The sequence below is a fragment of the Myotis yumanensis genome, unplaced genomic scaffold (genome assembly GCF_028538775.1).
Source record: "Myotis yumanensis isolate MYYU_CA2020_CCGP unplaced genomic scaffold, mMyoYum1.0.hap1 SCAF_1, whole genome shotgun sequence".
Lineage (NCBI taxonomy): Eukaryota > Metazoa > Chordata > Mammalia > Chiroptera > Vespertilionidae > Myotis > Myotis yumanensis.
The window spans coordinates 114,535,682-114,552,943 of record NW_027223752.1 but is presented as its reverse complement, the minus strand read 5'-3'; the positions used below and the strand labels follow the sequence as shown (position 1 = coordinate 114,552,943).

General features: G+C 47.2%; 1 protein-coding gene across 2 annotated transcripts in view; it reads right to left on the bottom strand.

Moving 5' to 3' along the window:
- Positions 1-17,262, bottom strand: part of SCAMP2 (secretory carrier membrane protein 2) — a 36,087-nt gene that overhangs the window by 9,384 nt on the left and 9,441 nt on the right. The window contains exons 2-7 of one of the 2 annotated variants that reach the window (XM_070430168.1): positions 10,831-10,899; positions 9,579-9,680; positions 7,601-7,718; positions 6,987-7,115; positions 6,139-6,298; positions 4,507-4,608 (exon numbers count right to left, since the gene is read on the bottom strand). In XM_070430168.1, the coding sequence (XP_070286269.1) occupies positions 4,507-4,608; positions 6,139-6,298; positions 6,987-7,115; positions 7,601-7,718; positions 9,579-9,680; positions 10,831-10,899 (680 nt within the window). The remainder of the gene's footprint in view (positions 1-4,506; positions 4,609-6,138; positions 6,299-6,986; positions 7,116-7,600; positions 7,719-9,578; positions 9,681-10,830; positions 10,900-17,262) is intronic. The other variant, XM_070430171.1, reaches the window with a different exon arrangement.

The window sequence follows — 17,262 nt, the reverse complement described above, 5'->3', positions numbered from 1 at the left end:
TGGATGGGAGAGTTGGAAGGGGTCAACCTCAGCGAACGTACTTCAATCAGATTGAGGACGTTTTTAGCAAAGGCCAGCTTAGGAGTACCTTAATTAAGTTAATAACAATGTACCTACCTATATAGTTTAAGTTTAAAAAATTTGGCTCTCGCAGGGAAACCAAGATGGCGGCATAGGTAAACACCGGAGTTTGCTGCCTCGAACAACCACTTCAAAAATACAACTAAAAGACAGAACGGACATCAACCAGAACCACAGGAAGGCTGGCTGAGGAGAGACTCTTCAACTAGAAGGAAAAACAACAGCATTACGAGGCTCAGAGGAGGCGCAGTGTGGAAAATTTAAAGGTACGGTGGTGCGGCGGTGCGTGCGCAAAGTGGGCTGGTGGCTGAGGGCGCGGTTGTCGTTTTCAATCAGGAGTGAGTCTCAGACTCTGGGCTACAGATCCGGGCGAGTCTCTAGCGACCCAGACTCAAACGGGAGAAGCGGGACTGTCTGGCTATGGTCCCTCCGAGGTTTGCAGCGGTTGCTGGGACAGAGAGGCAGAGCCCCTGGGGACGGACTGAGAGCAGCCATAGCTGCTCCCTCCCCCCGCCCTGTTGAGCCCGCCCCGCCCAAGCCCTGTGCAGAGCCATTTGCCAATCGCCTCAGGCAAAGGCTGGATTAGCGCCTCCCCAGAGGACTGAAGTTTTCCACACAGCTGATTCCTACAGCCAGTCGGCCTGGTGGTCAAATCCCTCTAGTGTTAACTACAACAATTAAGGTTTGGCTAGAACAAGACTGTGCACAAAGACCACAAGGGGGTGCACCAAGAAAGCATAAAAGATGCGGAGACAAAAAAAAACATGACAGAAATGGAGGATATGGAGCTAAAAATCGCAATTTTGAGGGCTTGCTATAAACTTGAGCAGAGCCTCACGAAAACTAATGAGACCCTCGATGCTACGATAAAGAAATTAGAAAGTAAGCATACACGGACTGAAATAAAGAATATTATACCCAATAGCAGACCAGAGGAGCACAAGAATCAAACCAAAGATTTGACAAAAAACACCCAACTGGAAAAGCAAAATGAAAAAAGAATCTGAAAGTGTGAAGATAGTGTAAGGAGCCTCTGGGACAGTTTCAAGCGGACCAATATCAGAATTATTGGGGTGCCAGAAGATGAGAGACAGCAAGATATTGAAAACCTATTTCAAGAAATAATGGCAGAAAACTTCCCCCACCTGGTGAAAGAAATGGACTTACAGGTCCAAGAAGCGCAGAGAACCCCAAACAAAAGGAATCCAAAGAGGACCACACCAAGACACATCATAATTAAAATGCCAAGAGCAAAAGACAAAGAGAGAATCTTAAAAGCAGCAAGAGAAAGAGACTCAATTACCTACAAGGGAATACCCATACGACTGTCAGCTGATTTCTCAACAGAAACTTTGCAGGCCAGAAGGGAATGGCAAGAAATATTCAAAGTGCTGAATACCAAGAACCTACAACCAAGATTACTTTATCCAGCAAAGCTATCATTCAGAAGTGAAGGTCAGATAAAGAGCTTCACAGACAAGGAAAAGCTAAAGGAGTTCATCACCACTAAACCAGTATTATACGAAATACTGAAAGGTATCCTTTAAGAAGAGGAAGAAGAAAAAGGTAAAGATACAAATTATGAACAACAAACATGCATCTATCAACAAGTGAATCTAAGAATCAAGTGAATAAATAATCTGATGTACAGAATGAACTGGTGATTATAATGAATCAGGGACATAGAAAGGGAATGGACTGACTATTCTTGGGGGGAAAGGGGAATGGGAGATTCGGGAAGAGACTGGACAAAAATCGTGCACCTATGGATGAGGACAGTGGGTGGGGAGTGAGGGTGGAGGGTGGGGTGGGAACTGGAAGGAGGGGAGTTATGGGGGGGGCGGGAAGAGGAACAAATGTAATCTGAACAATAAAAATTTAATTAAAAAAATAAAATAAAATAAAAAATAAAAAATAAAAAATTTGGCTCTCAAAAGAAATTTCTATCGTATTGTTGATATTTGGCTCTGTTGACTAATGTGTTTGCCGACCACTGTCCTAGGGCAAAGGAAACTAAGGAGAAAATAAACAAATGGGACTACATCAAAAGAAAAAGCTTCTACACAACAGAAGAAACCATCAACAGCCCTAGCTAGTTTGGCTCAGTGAATAGAGCATCCGCCTACGGACTGGAGGGTCCCAGGTTCGAGTCCACTCAAGGGCACATGCCCTGGTTGCAGCTCGATCCCCAGTAGTAGGCGTGCAAGAGGCAGCCAATCAATGACTCTCTCTCATTATTGATGTTTCTCTCTCTCTCTCCCTTTTCCTTCCTCTCTGAAATCAATAAAAATAAAAAAATACACCATCAACAAAACGAAAAGAGGCCCAATGTATGGGAAAATATATTTGGCAGTTATACATCTGATAAAGGGTTAATATCCAAAATATATAAGGAACTCCTACAACTTAACAAAAGGAAGACAGACGATCCAATTAAAAAATGGGCAAAGGACCTAAACACTTCTCCAAAGTGGATATACAGATGGCCAAAAGACATATGAAAAAATCCTCAAAGATCAGCAGAGAGATGCAAATTAAAATGTCAATGAGGTATCACCTTACACCTGTCAGAATGGCTACCATCAACAAATCAACAAATGACAAGTGCTGAGGAGGATGTGGAGAAAAGGGAACCCTAGTACACTGCTGGTGGGAATACAGACTGGTGCAGCCACTGTGGAAAACAGTATGGAGTTTCCTCATATGGAACTGCCTTTTGACCCAGTGATCCCACTTCTAGGAATATACCCTAAGAAACCCGAAACACCAATCAGAAAGAATAGCTAAGATCTGAAAACAGCCCAAGAGCCCATTAGTGGATGAGTGGATAAAAAAGCTATAGTAAATTTATACCATGAAATACTAGGCAGCTGTAAAAAAAAAAAAAAAAAAGAAAAGAAAAGAATTTCTTACCCTTTGAGACAGCAAAGGAGGGACCTGGAGAGTATCATGCTAAGTGAAATAAGTCAGTCAGAGAAAGACAAGTATCACATGACATATGGAATCTACTTAACAAAATAAACTAATGAATGGAATGGATCCAGAGACATGGAAGCATTGAACAGAGTGGGGAATCTCTCGGAGGGAAGACAGGGAAGGGTGTGTGGGTGGTAGGTAATCAACCAAAGATCTTGTATGCATATATGTGTAACCCATGGACGCAAACAATAAGGGCCTGGGGTGGAGGGAAGGGGTAGCCTGGAGGGGGTCAATATAATACTTTCAACAATGAAGATTTTTTAAAAAGAACTCATAAAAAAATGGTGCTGGGACAACTGGATATCCACATGCACAACAATTAAGTTGGATTCCTTACTTCAAAAATTAATTCAAAATGGATCAATGACCTAATAATAACTCAAACTATAAAACTTAGAAGAAAACAGAGGTATCTTTTAAAATGGTTTAAGTGGTACATAAAATGGTATATTTTATGTTATGTGTATTTTACAATCAAAACACAGTGTAAGGAGGTGAGATGAGAAAGATATTGGGAGGCTGGAGGCTGCAGAACTCATCCAGGTAGGCCTAGGCAGGGCAGTGAGGGGCACAATCATCCCTGTCCTGGGTGCAAATAGCCGTTATTAATCATAGCCTTTCAACCAGGATCTCACTTAGGGTAATGAGTAATGTAATTGGGTCACCATACACAGACAAAAGGGGTAGGTTATAAACATGGTGAGAAGGAAGAGGGGTGGTGGAAAGGCAGTATGCACTTGGCTCTGAGTTCAAGGTGATTCAGCCCCTCCCTACTGCTCTGTACTTGCCAGCTCCACTGGAGAGATGAGACCAAAATAGTGCAGCCCTTCCAGGCTCAGGCTTTTAGCCAAGTGCCAGCCTGACCTTTCTGTAATGTTCCCTGTGCACTGAGGCAGAAAGGAAAACATCAACCATCGGCTTTTATTTCTGAAACTAATATTGAGTGGAGGATTGTAGCACCCAGGAAACTCAAGCCAGCTGTCTGCTCCAAGAGAGCAGCCAGAGGAGCCACCCAGGAGAGGCTAGGGCTCCATCTCCTTAGGTTACAGGGCCTCCAGGAAAGTCACAGCTCAGGGTCTGCAAAGACCAGGGCATCCATCAGCAGCTGCCCAAACCCAAGGGCATGTGTGGAACCTGTGGAAGTAGCACCAGCTTCTAGGAGGGTGTGATAAGAGCAAAGGAAGAGGCTGTAATCCAGTGTAAGACACAGCCAGGTAGCCTAAGGATTCAGGCCATGTTCACCCCAGAAAGTGGTGAACAAGGCAAGACAGTGAGTGGCTACTGGTAAAGAACTGGAGAGGGGGCTTGAAGACAGATCCAAGCTGGCCCAGTTACCACTCTCCCTGCTATGGTGGAAAAGGGGCCCTCAGAGGCTGGCAAATAGGGCAAGAGAGGCTGAGTTGAGCCTCCAAAGAACAGTTCCCTCTGTACTGCCCCAGGTCTCACCTGTCCCCCAGGTTAGGGATGCCGACCAACTGGATGACATAGATCCCTATTTGACAAAAAAATACAAAGAAGAACACGAAGAAGCTGAAAGAGTTGTCCGACCTGTGGAGAGAAGGGGGAAACCAGAAGTCACAAAAGGGCTTGGGGCTCATCCCACAGCATTCCTCATATGGTCTGACACTCCTCCTCACCAGAAGCCAGAGGCAGAATAGGGGGGAGTAAACAGAGCACCAGAGACTCGGTCACACTGTCTACAAACCCACAAGTTGTAATCAGAAAGGGCTTGCCTTTCACTGCCTTCCAATCTAAGGGGACAATACTTAATCCCTTCCTCAAAGAACTAAAGGACAATAGAAAGAGTGTAACAGTCCATCTTCTGGAGTACTTATCTGCATTTCATAACAGGGAAGAAAATCTAAGCCAAAGGTATAAACCTCTAATAATAAAATAAACCTCTAATAATAAAACTGTAGGCCTGAGTGGCAGGAAAGGTATTTGGGAAGTAGAAGACACTAGACAAAACTGGTGTTTTGAGCACCTCCATGTCCATGTCCATGAGGGCTAGAATACAGTGAGGGTTCAAGTCCTCCCTGCTGAGTGCATCCCAGCCCTGACAGCATCAGCTCTGGGGCACAATTCCAAAAGCCCTAAGGGTCTGTAAAGTGGATCCATTAAAGTCCACAGAATCTATTCTCAGCCAGCTGGTCAAATACTGGCATTTAGCGATGCTCCACAGTTACTAGGAAAGTAAAGGGAGGGGCATAAGGAAGCATGGAGAGATAAGCTATTAAGAGCGTAACCCAGAGTCTGACTCTATCATAGAATACCCTAGAGCAGGGGTCCTCGAACTACGGCCCTCGGGCCACATGCAAATACAAATATTGTATTTGTTCCCGTTTTGTTTTTTTACTTCAAAATAAGATATGTGCAGTGTGCAAAGGAATTTGTTCATAGTTTTTTTTTAAACTATAGTCTGGCCCTCCAACGGTCTGAGGGACAGTGAACTGGCCCCGTTTAAAAAGTTTGAGGACCCCTGCCCTAGAGCAACAATTTTCAACCTTTTTCATATCATGGCACACATAAACTACTAAAATTCTGTGGCACAACAAAAATATACTTTTTGCCAATCTGACAAAAAATAGGTATACTTTTGATTCATTCACACTGAACAGCTACTGTGTTTGCTGCTGTCATTTTTTTATTTGACAATCTAAGGGAAAAGAGGTCAGTGCCCAAGACTAAATAGTCAAGTACTGCATGTTTTAAAATGCTTGCAGCACACCGGTTGAAAATCGCTGCCCTAGAACCTTGGAAGGGAGCTGAGGAAGTCCCTTCCTCTTCCCAGTAACTGAAATCCTCCTGCACCAAACAGACTGGGTGCAGTGGAAGGACAAGTAAGGCTCGTGCTCCCCTCTCCTTTCCTGGTCCAAGAAGAGGGCCCAAAACAGACCTTAGGTACAACTGAGGAAAATGGCTTCTGATCCCTGCCAACTCTGGCTGTGGGTGGGAATGGGAAGTGAATTTCCCATGATCTATTTTGCTCTGACTGGAATGGGATCCTAGGGCTCATGGCCTTGGCTTGCTACCTGGGATGCCAGCCATATACTCCCCCCCTTGTCCCATCCCACTCACCTGAAGGCCTTATAGATAGGTCGGTACCAACAAAGGAAGGCACAGGGGGTGAAGATCACGAACCACAGGATTGAGAGGCCAAAGTCTACTCCTTTGCTGCTGTCGACTAAGAACCAGGCCAGGCAGGCAAGCAGGTTCAGAAACAGAGTCACTGAATGCACTGTGGAAGGGGAGGAGACAGACGTGGGCTGGTGCCAAGGTGGCTGAAGGGCTCCCGGATGTCAAACTATCCCTTAGAGAGGAGATGAGGTCCATGCTGTCAGGGCAGCTGCAGCAAAAGTAGAGGACCTCGGTCTGTACCCAGGCAGGGCTAGCTCCTGTCCTTGCTTTTCTGGGACCTCAAAACCAGGGACCAAACCAAGCTCCTCAGAGGTGATGGGACAGCCCAGGTATCTAAGGGGTGGCCATGGAGAGGGCGCAGACCCAATAACTGATCCTTGGGGAATGGAGTCCTTCTCTAAGCAACTCTTCCCTGGCCCTGGATGGTCCACAGGGTAGCAACAGGGAGTCTTTTATCCTCACTCCTAGGAGCCCAGGGGTCTGTGGAGAGGGGAAGCCTCCACCGAAGGAGAACCTTTTAGTGCAATGAGCTCCCCAAGAACTCAGAAGCCTCCAGCTAGTCTCACCCTACTTGATGCATGGTCTGCACTCGCCCTTGAGGTTGGAGGTTCCCATGACAGGAAGCAGTCTTCAGAGGGCCAATTATGTGGGCAAAGATCCCCACCCCAGCCCAACCAGCACTGAGAAAGGCTGGAGTCTGCCAGGGAGGAGCAGCCAGAGCACAGACAAGGATCTCAAGACACAGTCCATTTCAGCCCTAAGCTCAGAAGTGCAGGAGCTGGACTCACACATCCAGAGATAGTAGAGCATCTTGCATATTCGCTGGTAGTCAGCAGGGATCTCTGTGGAGAAGTCTTGATAGAAGCAGGGCTTGACAGGGCACCACAAAGGCAGAGGCGGCCAATTGTTCTCTCTCACTGTGTAGAAGGAGATAACAAGATGAGGCCCAGCTTATGGGCCAATTCAGGACCCCCAGAGGGGTGTCAACAAGTGGGGTTCAGGGTATTCATGGATATAAAGTAGGAAGGAAAAAGGATGATAGGACATAAATACCCACACGATCAGTGCAAGATAATGGACCCCAAAGGTACTGGGAAACACAGAGCTAAACAGCCTAAGTGATTATTTTTTTTGAACAGCCTATAACCAAGGAATAGTGGGGCCAGTGCCCCCATTCTTATCAAACAATTTTACAGCTGAAAAGGAATGCAGAAATAATCTACACCCATTAAGGTTACACTACAGGTCTCCTGACTTCCACTTACTGCTCTCCCCAGGACCAACACCATTCTAAGATGATCAGGAGCTCAGCAAAGAGCTGAGGCTGCCCCAGGAACAAGCAGGCTGAGGGAACTCTCCTGCACCAGGACGGGAACCCAGGACCTAGTGTGGCCGCCCTTACCATGTAAGTTGGCCACAGTGTTCTGCAACTCCCGCTCTTTTCGTTCTAGCTCGGCTGCTTTCCTGTCCAGTTCTTCCTGCTGCCGGAGTAGGCTTGCCTGGGCTGCAGAGGCCACAGCCTGGAGCAAAAAGGGAAGTGGAAGGCAACCAAACATGAGACAGAGGAACAGTGTTGGCCTGACAGGAAGTCACAGGGCCCGTGCCCCATGCAGGGAGAGCCAGCTGGGAGTCCCAGGGGTAGTCCCACCCCCTCCAATGTCTTGGGCACCTGAGACCACCAAAGAGAGGCCAAGGGACCTGTCCCCTACTACTCTTAAAACACCTCTGTGGCCCCTTTGCCATTATCAGGGTTCTCCTCTCCCCTTCATTTTGAAACTTGAGATAAGAGAACCATTCTCCATACTGTAGTCCAGGCCAAGTTCAATTACACTGACCTTTGGGGTGATAGCAAAGGACAGAAGGCTTCACAACAGACTGTCCTGTAGTCAGAAACCCAGAGACCTAAGCCTCACTTGAGAGCCTGGAGGGTGTGTGTGTGAAGGGAAACAGTGCAAACCTGCCAGAGTGAGTGGGATGGGGAAGCATTTGAGGCCATACTCTGTGTACCTGGAACCAGAGGGATGTATATTCAAGCACCTGCACCTGCTCCATTCCCAGGAACTGCCCCCTGAGGTCCACCGGAACTGTTACTGGCTACATCCCAGTACAGCCCCTTAAGGTTGGCCCTGCTCTGCCTGGCTTTGATGGTGTGCAGAGTCAAAGCTTTATCCCCTCTCCAGGCAGAGCAACGCCTTTGAGTGAAGCAGCTAGAGGACTCTACGTGAGGCTGAGCAGAGCTGGGTCCAGAGTTCCAGCCCAGAGCCCAGTTCCTCCAGAAGGCTACAGTCCTTTTTAGGGAGCAAATACCAAACTGGTCATCTCACAGGATGATAAGCCAGGCATATGTGTACATACATATGTGTGTTCTCTATCTCTCAAAAATGAGTTCTCCAAAGAGCTAAGGCTACCTTCAGGAGGTAAATTTCAGGCACTAGGGGTAGAAGCAGGAGCAGAATTGACCACGGTGAGGGTCTTAGCCTATTTCTCCAAGTCTGTGACTTCAGTTGAGCTGGATCCAGGACCCACCACCCAGCTGAACAAGAAAGTCTCTGCCTCTAAGCCTTGCCTCGCAGCATTCCAGGCCATGGGTGGGGCCCAGGATCCCAGGATTCCAGGATTCCATGCAGGAGCAGCACTTTCAGAGTAAATCCGGCCAAATGACAGGAGCAGCCTGGGGCCCACTAGAATCCAGGCATCTTGCCCTCACTCACGCTCACCTATACTTTGCCTACCTTTGGAAGCTTTTGCATGTAGCTGTCTCTGAGAATACTATCTCCTCCTAGTAGCATCTGCCTCTCTGAGAGCTCGCTCACTGCCAGGAAACTGGTAGGCAGGAACTTGCTGGCCTGTCTAAGGAGGAGCTGCAACATACAACTCCACTGAGGATCATGCTCACCAGGGGCAGTGAGGAGCGTGGGGTAAACAGTGAGGCAAGGGACAGAGGGTTGGGTACCAAGCAGACAAGATTCACGGTATTTGGTGAAGGGACAAAGAAAAAGAAGAAGGAAGACAGGAATAAATAAGGTTAGGAAAAAAAAAAGATATATTCCGGGCCCTGAGTAAAAAAAGGCCTCAGGTGGATCTGGAATGGCATGAGGGGCAATGCTCTGTCTGAAGATACCCAGAAGCCCAGCCTGGTGACTAGGGCTTATTTTTTGGTGCTGGCAGTGAGGTGGGGGGGAGGGGGGGGGGTGTGAGGGTTTATGTGAGGAGACCCTCCACATCCAAGTGACAAACTCCAAAGGGATTATTAAGAGGCCCTTGAAGGGAAGCCAGAGAATAAGACCCCCCCTGCCCACCCTGATCTCAGGACTCAGCTACTAGTCTGGGTGCTTTCCTTTCTGGAAAGGAGAGGCAAAAGGGATCTTTGTCAACAGTACCTGGGGGGTTGGCTGGGTTGGTTCCACTGAGGGCTGGAGAACCGCTGGCTGCGAGGGCCCAGGGAGCTGGGTGACAGGAACCGTTGTTGCTGCATTTGTCTGCTTGGGACAGATTAAAGGAGTGAGGTGAGTAGGACACCATTAGTTGGCCATGTGGGAGGCAAACCCACAACAGGGAGGGTGATATGCCCCTGCCTATGAGAAGTACTCCCTCTGGATCTCCCTCTGTAGCTTTTCAGCCAACAAGCCTCAGGCTCTGAGCAGTGTGAGGCCTAACCTAGGATCCCTGGCCTTTTTGGGTCCAGAGCTCCTGGCACTGCCCTGCCCTCTTCAAGAGGAGCCCAGATCATGGACTCTAAGAGGAGAATTGGTGGCTTCCTCATCTTACCCCCACCCCTCAAGTTCACATTAAGACTGTCCCTTTGAGCCCTAGTCAGTTTGGCTCAGCGGATAGAGTGTCAGCCTGTGGAATGAAGAGTCACAGGTTCGATTCCAGTCAAGGGCACATGCCTGGGTTGCAGGCTCGATCTCTTGTAGGGGGTGTGCAGGAGGCAGCCGATCAATGATTCTCTCTCATCATTGATGTTTCTATCTCCCTCTCCCTTCCTCTCTGAAATCAATAAAGATATATTTTTAAAAAAATAAAAGACTGTTCCTTTGAGCCTAGCCACTGTGGCTCAGTGGTTGAGCATCAACCCATGAACCAGGATGTCACGGTTCAATTCCCAGTCAGGGCACATGCCCGGGTTTCAGACTCGATCCCCAGTAGGGGGTGCACAGGAGGCAGCCAATCAAATGTTTCTTTCTCATCATTGATGTTTCCATCTCTCTCTCCCTCTCCCTTCCTCTCTAAAATAAATAAAACATATTTAAAACAACAACACAGCCGGAACCGGTTTGGCTCAGTGGATAGAGCGTTGGCTTGCGGACTGAGGAGTCCCGGGTTCGATTCCGGTCAAGGGCATGTGCCTGGGTTGCAGGCACATCCCCAGTGGGAGATGTGCAGGAGGCAGCTGATCGATGTTCCTCTCTCATCGATGTTTCTAACTCTCTATCTCTCTCCCTTCCTCTCTGTAGAAAATCAATAAAATATATTAAAAAAAATAAAAATAAAAAAAAAATAAAACAACAACACAAAAAGACTGTCCCTTTGAGAACTGCAGATTCTCAGTCTTGCCAAGGCTCCTTGCCCCAGAGACTCCAGCACCACCCAGAGGACCCAGGGGCTCATAAAGAGGACATGCTCACCAACCTCTGAGAAGGGGTTGAATTCAGCCAGGCCACCTTGTGGAGCATTGGTCAGCTGGGTCACAGAGGGATCCTGAGGAGGTAAAAGAGAGCCATTAGACACTGAGGAGAAGGAGAACAGACATAACCACCTCAGGGCCAGCAGGCAATTCCAGAGAGCCGGCTAAGTGAGGCCGCTGATGGCCCTTCCGAATGTTCTGAACAGCCTCTTCTGAAGACTCCTGTGCCTGGCCCCTGCCACAGAGAGCTGCAATCTCTTTCCTCTTTCTGGAAAAGGAGGGGTTCAGCCCAGATGACTTTCCAGAAGATACAAAGCAAGCTTTATACTCTGAGGCCTGGGAATCAATAGAAAAAAGGTGTTCTTGTTAGTGCCCTTCATGGATTCATAACGGTTCCTAGTATTTACCTCCAGGGAGTGGGGTTTTATGGTGGGGGTGGGGGTGGGGGTGAATGGGTGGATATTTTTCACTTTATAACCTTTCTGTAATGTTTTATTTATTATTTTATTCCTCTTATTTTTAAAAGGACAGCTACAGGTCTTAGAACAAAAGCATACTGCTAGGTGCTAGTGCTGACTGATTAAATCAAGCGTGCTTACTAGGAATAAAGAGATATAAAGGGCTCAGATAAAAAGCCAGGGAAATGTTTTTGGTTATTTTTTTCTCTCGATTCTTTTAAAAAATACAAAAAGATCCTCAGAACACAGCTTGTCCTAAGTGTTTAATCTTCCCTTTCCCATCTGATCTCTGCCAAGGCCAGCCCTGCACAGGGCTCCCTGCCACCCTCTTCACCCAAGCAGCCTCCCGGCTGACCTGAGGCCAGTCTGTCTTCATCCTGCCCTCACCCAGCAGAGCTCCTACACACTCCCCCTTCTCCACACATATAGGTATGGGGCTTGAGTTTAGCTCAACACAATGCCTGGGTTTTGGGAGAAACAGCTGTGAAGAGTAAGTAGATTGCCACTGGACTCTGTCAAGGACCCTGTTACAGGCCTCACCTAGGCTCCCCTGTCTGCACACTTCACCCCCCATCACTCACTACTCATCCAGATGCTCCTGTCCTTCCGGCCCAGCCTCACCTCCACCAGGAAGCCTCCATAAGTTGGATTTTTAAACACAATGTTAACATTAAATAGGCCCCATGGAACCCCCTAATTTTTCTATATGGAAAAAGACAATAGGGTCACCATAAACAAATCCTGTCTCCACTAATAGGCTGTAAATTCTGCACCAGGTGCCTAGTTCATACTCTGGCTTCCCAGTGCTTCGTGAAGGTCTGTGTAGAGCAGAAGCTCAAGTGATGTCTGCGAGTAAGTGCTGCATGTTGTAGGCCAGGGGTGGGCAAACTTTTTGACTCGAGGGCCACAATGGGTTCTTAAACTGGACCGGAGGGCAGGAACAAAAGCATGGATGGAGTGTTTGTGTGAACTAATATAAATTCAAAGTAAACATCATTATATAAAAGGGTATGGTCTTTTTTTTTTTTTTTAGTTTTATTCATTTCAAACGGGCCGGATCGAGCCGTAGTTTGCCCACGGCTGTTGTAGGCCCTCTGCTTTCTCTAGGAGGCACTGCCCAAATGCTAGGGCATAGAGAAGGAGCATCTGCATCACAGCAGCAGCCTTGGGGCCGAGAAACACCTTGCCTGGGAAGAGGAGCCTGGAACAGGAACACTCTGGGAGACAAGGATACTTCCCATATGAGAACACCTGGGCTCTTCTGAAAGTTGTGGGTGGCTTCAAGAAAAGCTGAGGCCTAGGGATAGAGGTAGGGAGGAGGAGGGACTGAGGAAGGGAGCTAACATTTACTGAGTGTCTACTATGTGCCAGGCTTACCACACCAGGATGCTACTGTGAAATTCTAGTCACCCCAAAACTGGCCACTGTGTCAAGCCATCCAAAAAGAAGGTTCTACTAGCCTCTCTCAACCTGGTTCCTCAAGAGAATTAAGCCCTACTATCCTAAGGCATCCACTGTCTGCCATGACTTGACTTCTCTCCCGTGCATCTTGAACCATCCTGGTTATATCCCATCCTTGAGAGAATGGAGAAAACAGTCAATCAATTTCTGTGTCCTGTGGCTCAGCTGAGGATCCCTGGCTGAGAAAATCTACACCCTCTCCTCCTCATTCCACCTCACGACCACCCTGTGAGGGAGGAGTATTAATAGTTTGCAGCTGGAGAAAGCCTCCACTCAGAGAGGGGAAGCAGCTCGTCCAAGATTTCAGAAGTAGTGCTGAACCTGACTCTGAATCCAAGGCTGCCTGTCTCCAAAGACAAAAGTGACAAACCTGGGAGGGAAAGACCCCGTTCTACCTTGTTTAGCAGTGCACCCCCAAAACCTGGAATAGCGCCTGACAAATGGAAGGTGCACCATCAATGTGTGGTTGAATAAACCCCACTCTAGAAGGACACTGACGCAGGCACTGTGAGTGACCGGGATAACTGCTTCTGCTCATTTCTTTATTCCTAGGCCTCAGAGAAGTCCTTCTTGGGAAACACCCTTTGTAGGACACATGCAGAGAGTCTTGTGACTAAGAACCACACTGACTGGCCTGAATGAGGATCCTCAGCTTTTACTCTGAGTCACAAATAAGAAGTCAACAACAGCAATCTTCTTTTCCACTCACGGAGCATTAACTAATTCATAAGTGGGTCAAGTAGTTATTTAAAAGGATAGTGAGCCCTAGCTGGTTTGGCTCAGCGGATAGAGCGTAGGCCTGCAGACTGAGGGGTCCAGGTTTCAATTCTGGTTAAGGGCACACGCTCAGGTTGCAGGCTCGGTCCCCAGTGGGGCGGGGGGGGGGGGGGGGGGATGGGGGCTCGGTCCCTAGTGCGGGGCATGCAGGAGGTAGCCGATCAATGATTCTCTCTTATCATTGATGTTTCTATATCTCTCTCCCGCTCCCTTCCTCTCTGAAATCAATAAAAATATTTTTAAAAAATAAACAAACAAACAAATAAATAAATAAATAAAAGGATAGTGAGAGCTAAGTTTCACCTACAAAGAAGTAACCTAAAACCCCCTCAATGCCAAAGGCCTCAGACTGGCTAATGCCTTTTACTTAATTTATAACAAAATGCTCCTGAACTCATTTTCATTCAGTTAACATTAGGTACACACTAAGATGAACAAGGCACAGCTCTTGCCTTCTGGAGTCCACGATCTGGTAGCTGAGACATGCACAAGAACCCAGGGCAGGATAAAGACAGGAAGGGAGGAGAAGAGAGGTCTAGGCAGGGCTTTGAGGAAGGTAGGGTTCCAAGAGGAGGGGAGGAAGGTGAGCAAAGGCCCAGTGAGTAAGGCTCACCACAGCTCTGGGGCAGGGGAACACTTCCATGTCATTAGGGTGTGAGGGACCCAAGAGAAAAGAGGCAGAGTTAGGCTGGAGCTCTTCCAGGAGGGGCCTTGAAACACACACTGGTTTTCCGTGGTTTGGCAATGTCTTCCCACGTGGTTCACAGGTCCTGCTGTGAGCTAGCTCTCTGGGACTTTTCCTTGTTTTCCCATCCTACACTCTACCCAATAAACCCTACTGTGGGGTTTATTTCTGGCTCCAAATAAACATTAAATAAATACCTTATGTGCTAAAAAACACTCCGCCATTCTATCTGGGAGGCATGGAGTCTCCAATACTTTAGAAGCTCTGTGAAGTCCTATTTGCTTTAGAGGCTATGTCACAGAACAAGAAAAAACAATCACCCCCAGACAGGCTGACTGGGTCCCAAGCGTACCAAGAGCCACAGTTAACCTTGGTACTTCGACCCAGAACCTAAGAATTCATCCTAAAGAAATATGACAAAAACATATAAAAATCTGTATCTGCAAAGACATTTATTGCACCAGTATTTACAATAGTAGAAAAAAGCAGAAAACAACTTAAATATCCAATGACAGTAAGCACAAGCATGTTTTGGTACACATTCCCTCGATGGCCTAAGCAGCCATTAAAAATTACAGCAGTGGCCCTGGCCAGTGTGGCTCAGTTGGTTGAATGTCACCCCATGCATCAATGGGTCATTTGACTCCTGGTCAGGGCTCATGCCCAGGTTGCAGATTCAATCCCCAGCAGGGAGCATGCAGGAGGCAGCCGATCGATGTTTCTCTCTTTCACTCTCAAATCAATAAAAACATATATATATAATTACAGCTATGAACACAGGGAGCAATACAGCAATACATTTTGTCCAAAGTACTCATGAAAAGAGACTGGCAGGAAAACACATCAAAATAATAATAGTTGCAAAAGACTGGTAGAAATGGATGCCTTAATTTTATTTTCCATCATGTGATTGTTACTTTTATTTTAGGGAAACACATACTTTTAAAAAGAGCCTATGTCATCCTGGGCCTCCCTCCCTGCCACAGACAGTGAGTCTGAGCCGCCAGGCCTGGCTTGGAGGCCCCATGACCTGGCACAGCACAACCTGGCACAGCACCTCTCTCAGCACAGTCCATTCTCAGTCAAACTGAGCCACTCACCATTGCCTTCACCTCTGTCTGTTGCTACAGTACAAACCATTCCACACCAAGCACAGGGCGAGGATACCAAGGAAAAACATTGGTTCCTGCCCTCAAAAAGCAAATACGCCGAAACCGGTTTGGCTCAGTGGATAGAGCGTCGGCCTGCGGACTGAGAGGTCCCGGGTTCGATTCCGGTCCAGGGCATGTACCTGAGTTGCGGGCACATCCCCAGTGGGGGATGTGCAGGAGGCGGCTGATCGATGTTTCTCTCTCATCGATGTTTCTAACTCTGTCTCTCTCCCTTCCTCTCTGTGGAAAATCAATAAAATATATTTTTTTTAAAAAAGAAGCAGACAGAGGAGACCAAGATGGCGGCGTAGGTAAACACCGGAGACCGCTGCCGCAAACAACCATTTCAAAAATACAACTAAAAGACTGAACGGACATCACCCAGAACCACAGGAAGGCTGGCTGAAGAGAGACTCTACAACTAGAAGGAAAGAGAACAGCAAATCGAGGCTCAGAGGCGGCGCAGTGTGGAAAATACAAAGGTACCGAGGTGCGCGCGCAAAGCGGGCTGGTGGCTGAGGGCGCGGTTGTCGTTTTCTGTCGGGAGTGAGTCTCAGACTCTGGGCTCCAGATCCGGGCGAGTCTCTAGGGACCCAGACTCAAACGGGAGAAGCGGGATTATCCGGCATCAGTTGGAACCTGAGGGCAGCTTTCTCTCCGAAGTTTGCAGCGGCTGCCGGGGTTCTGTGAAGCAGAGCCTCTGGGAACGGGACTGAGCGTGGCCATAACTGCTCCCTCCGCCCGCCCTGTTGATCCCGCCCCGCCCAATCCCTGCGCACATCCATTTGCCGATCGCCTCAGGCAAAGGCTGGATTAGCGCCTCCCCAGAAGGCAGACGTTTTCCATACAGCTGATTCCTATAGCCAGTTGGCCTGGTGGTCAAATCCCTCTAGTGTTAACTACAACAATTAAGGCTTGGCTAGAACAAGACTGCGCACAGAGACCACAAGGGGGTGCACCAAGAAAGCATAAAAGATGCGGAGACAAAAAAACATGACAGAAATGGAGGATATGGAGCTAAGAATCGCAATTTTGAGGGCTTGCCATAAATTTGTGCAGAACCTCACGAAAACTAATGAGACCCTCGATGCTACGATAAAGAAATTAGAAAGTAAGCATACACGGACTGAAATAAAGAATATTATACCCAATAGCAGACCAGAGGAGCACAATAATCAAACAAAAGATTCGACAAAAAACACCCAATTGGAAAAGCAAAATGAAAAAAGAATCCGAAAGTGTGAAGATAGTGTAAGGAGCCTCTGGGACAGCTTTAAGCGGTCTAATATCAGAATTATTGGAGTGCCAGAAGATGAGAGACAGCAAGATATTGAAAACCTATTTCAAGAAATAATGGCAGAAAACTTCCCCCATCTGGAGAAAGAAATGGACTTACAGGTCCAAGAAGCGCAGAGAACCCCAAACAAAAGGAATCCAAAGAGGACCACACCAAGACACATCATCGTTAAAATGCCAAGAGCAAAAGACAAAGAGAAAATCTTAAAAGCAGCAAGAGAAAGAGGCTCAATTACCTACAAGGGAATACCCATACGACTGTCAGCTGATTTCTCAACAGAAACTTTGCAGGCCAGAAGGGAATGGCAAGAAATATTCAAAGTGCTGAATACCAAGAACCTACAACCAAGATTACTTTATCCAGCAAAGCTATCATTCAGAATTGAAGGTCAGATAAAGAGCTTCACAGATAAGGAAAAGCTAAAGGAGTTCATCACCACCAAACCAGTATTATATGAAATGCTGAAAAGTATCCTTTAAGAAGAGGAAGAAGAAGAAAAAGGTAAAGATACAAATTATGAACAACAAACATGCATCTATCAACAAATGAATCTAAGAATCAAGTGAATAAATAACCTGATGTACAAAATGAACTGGTGATTATAATAG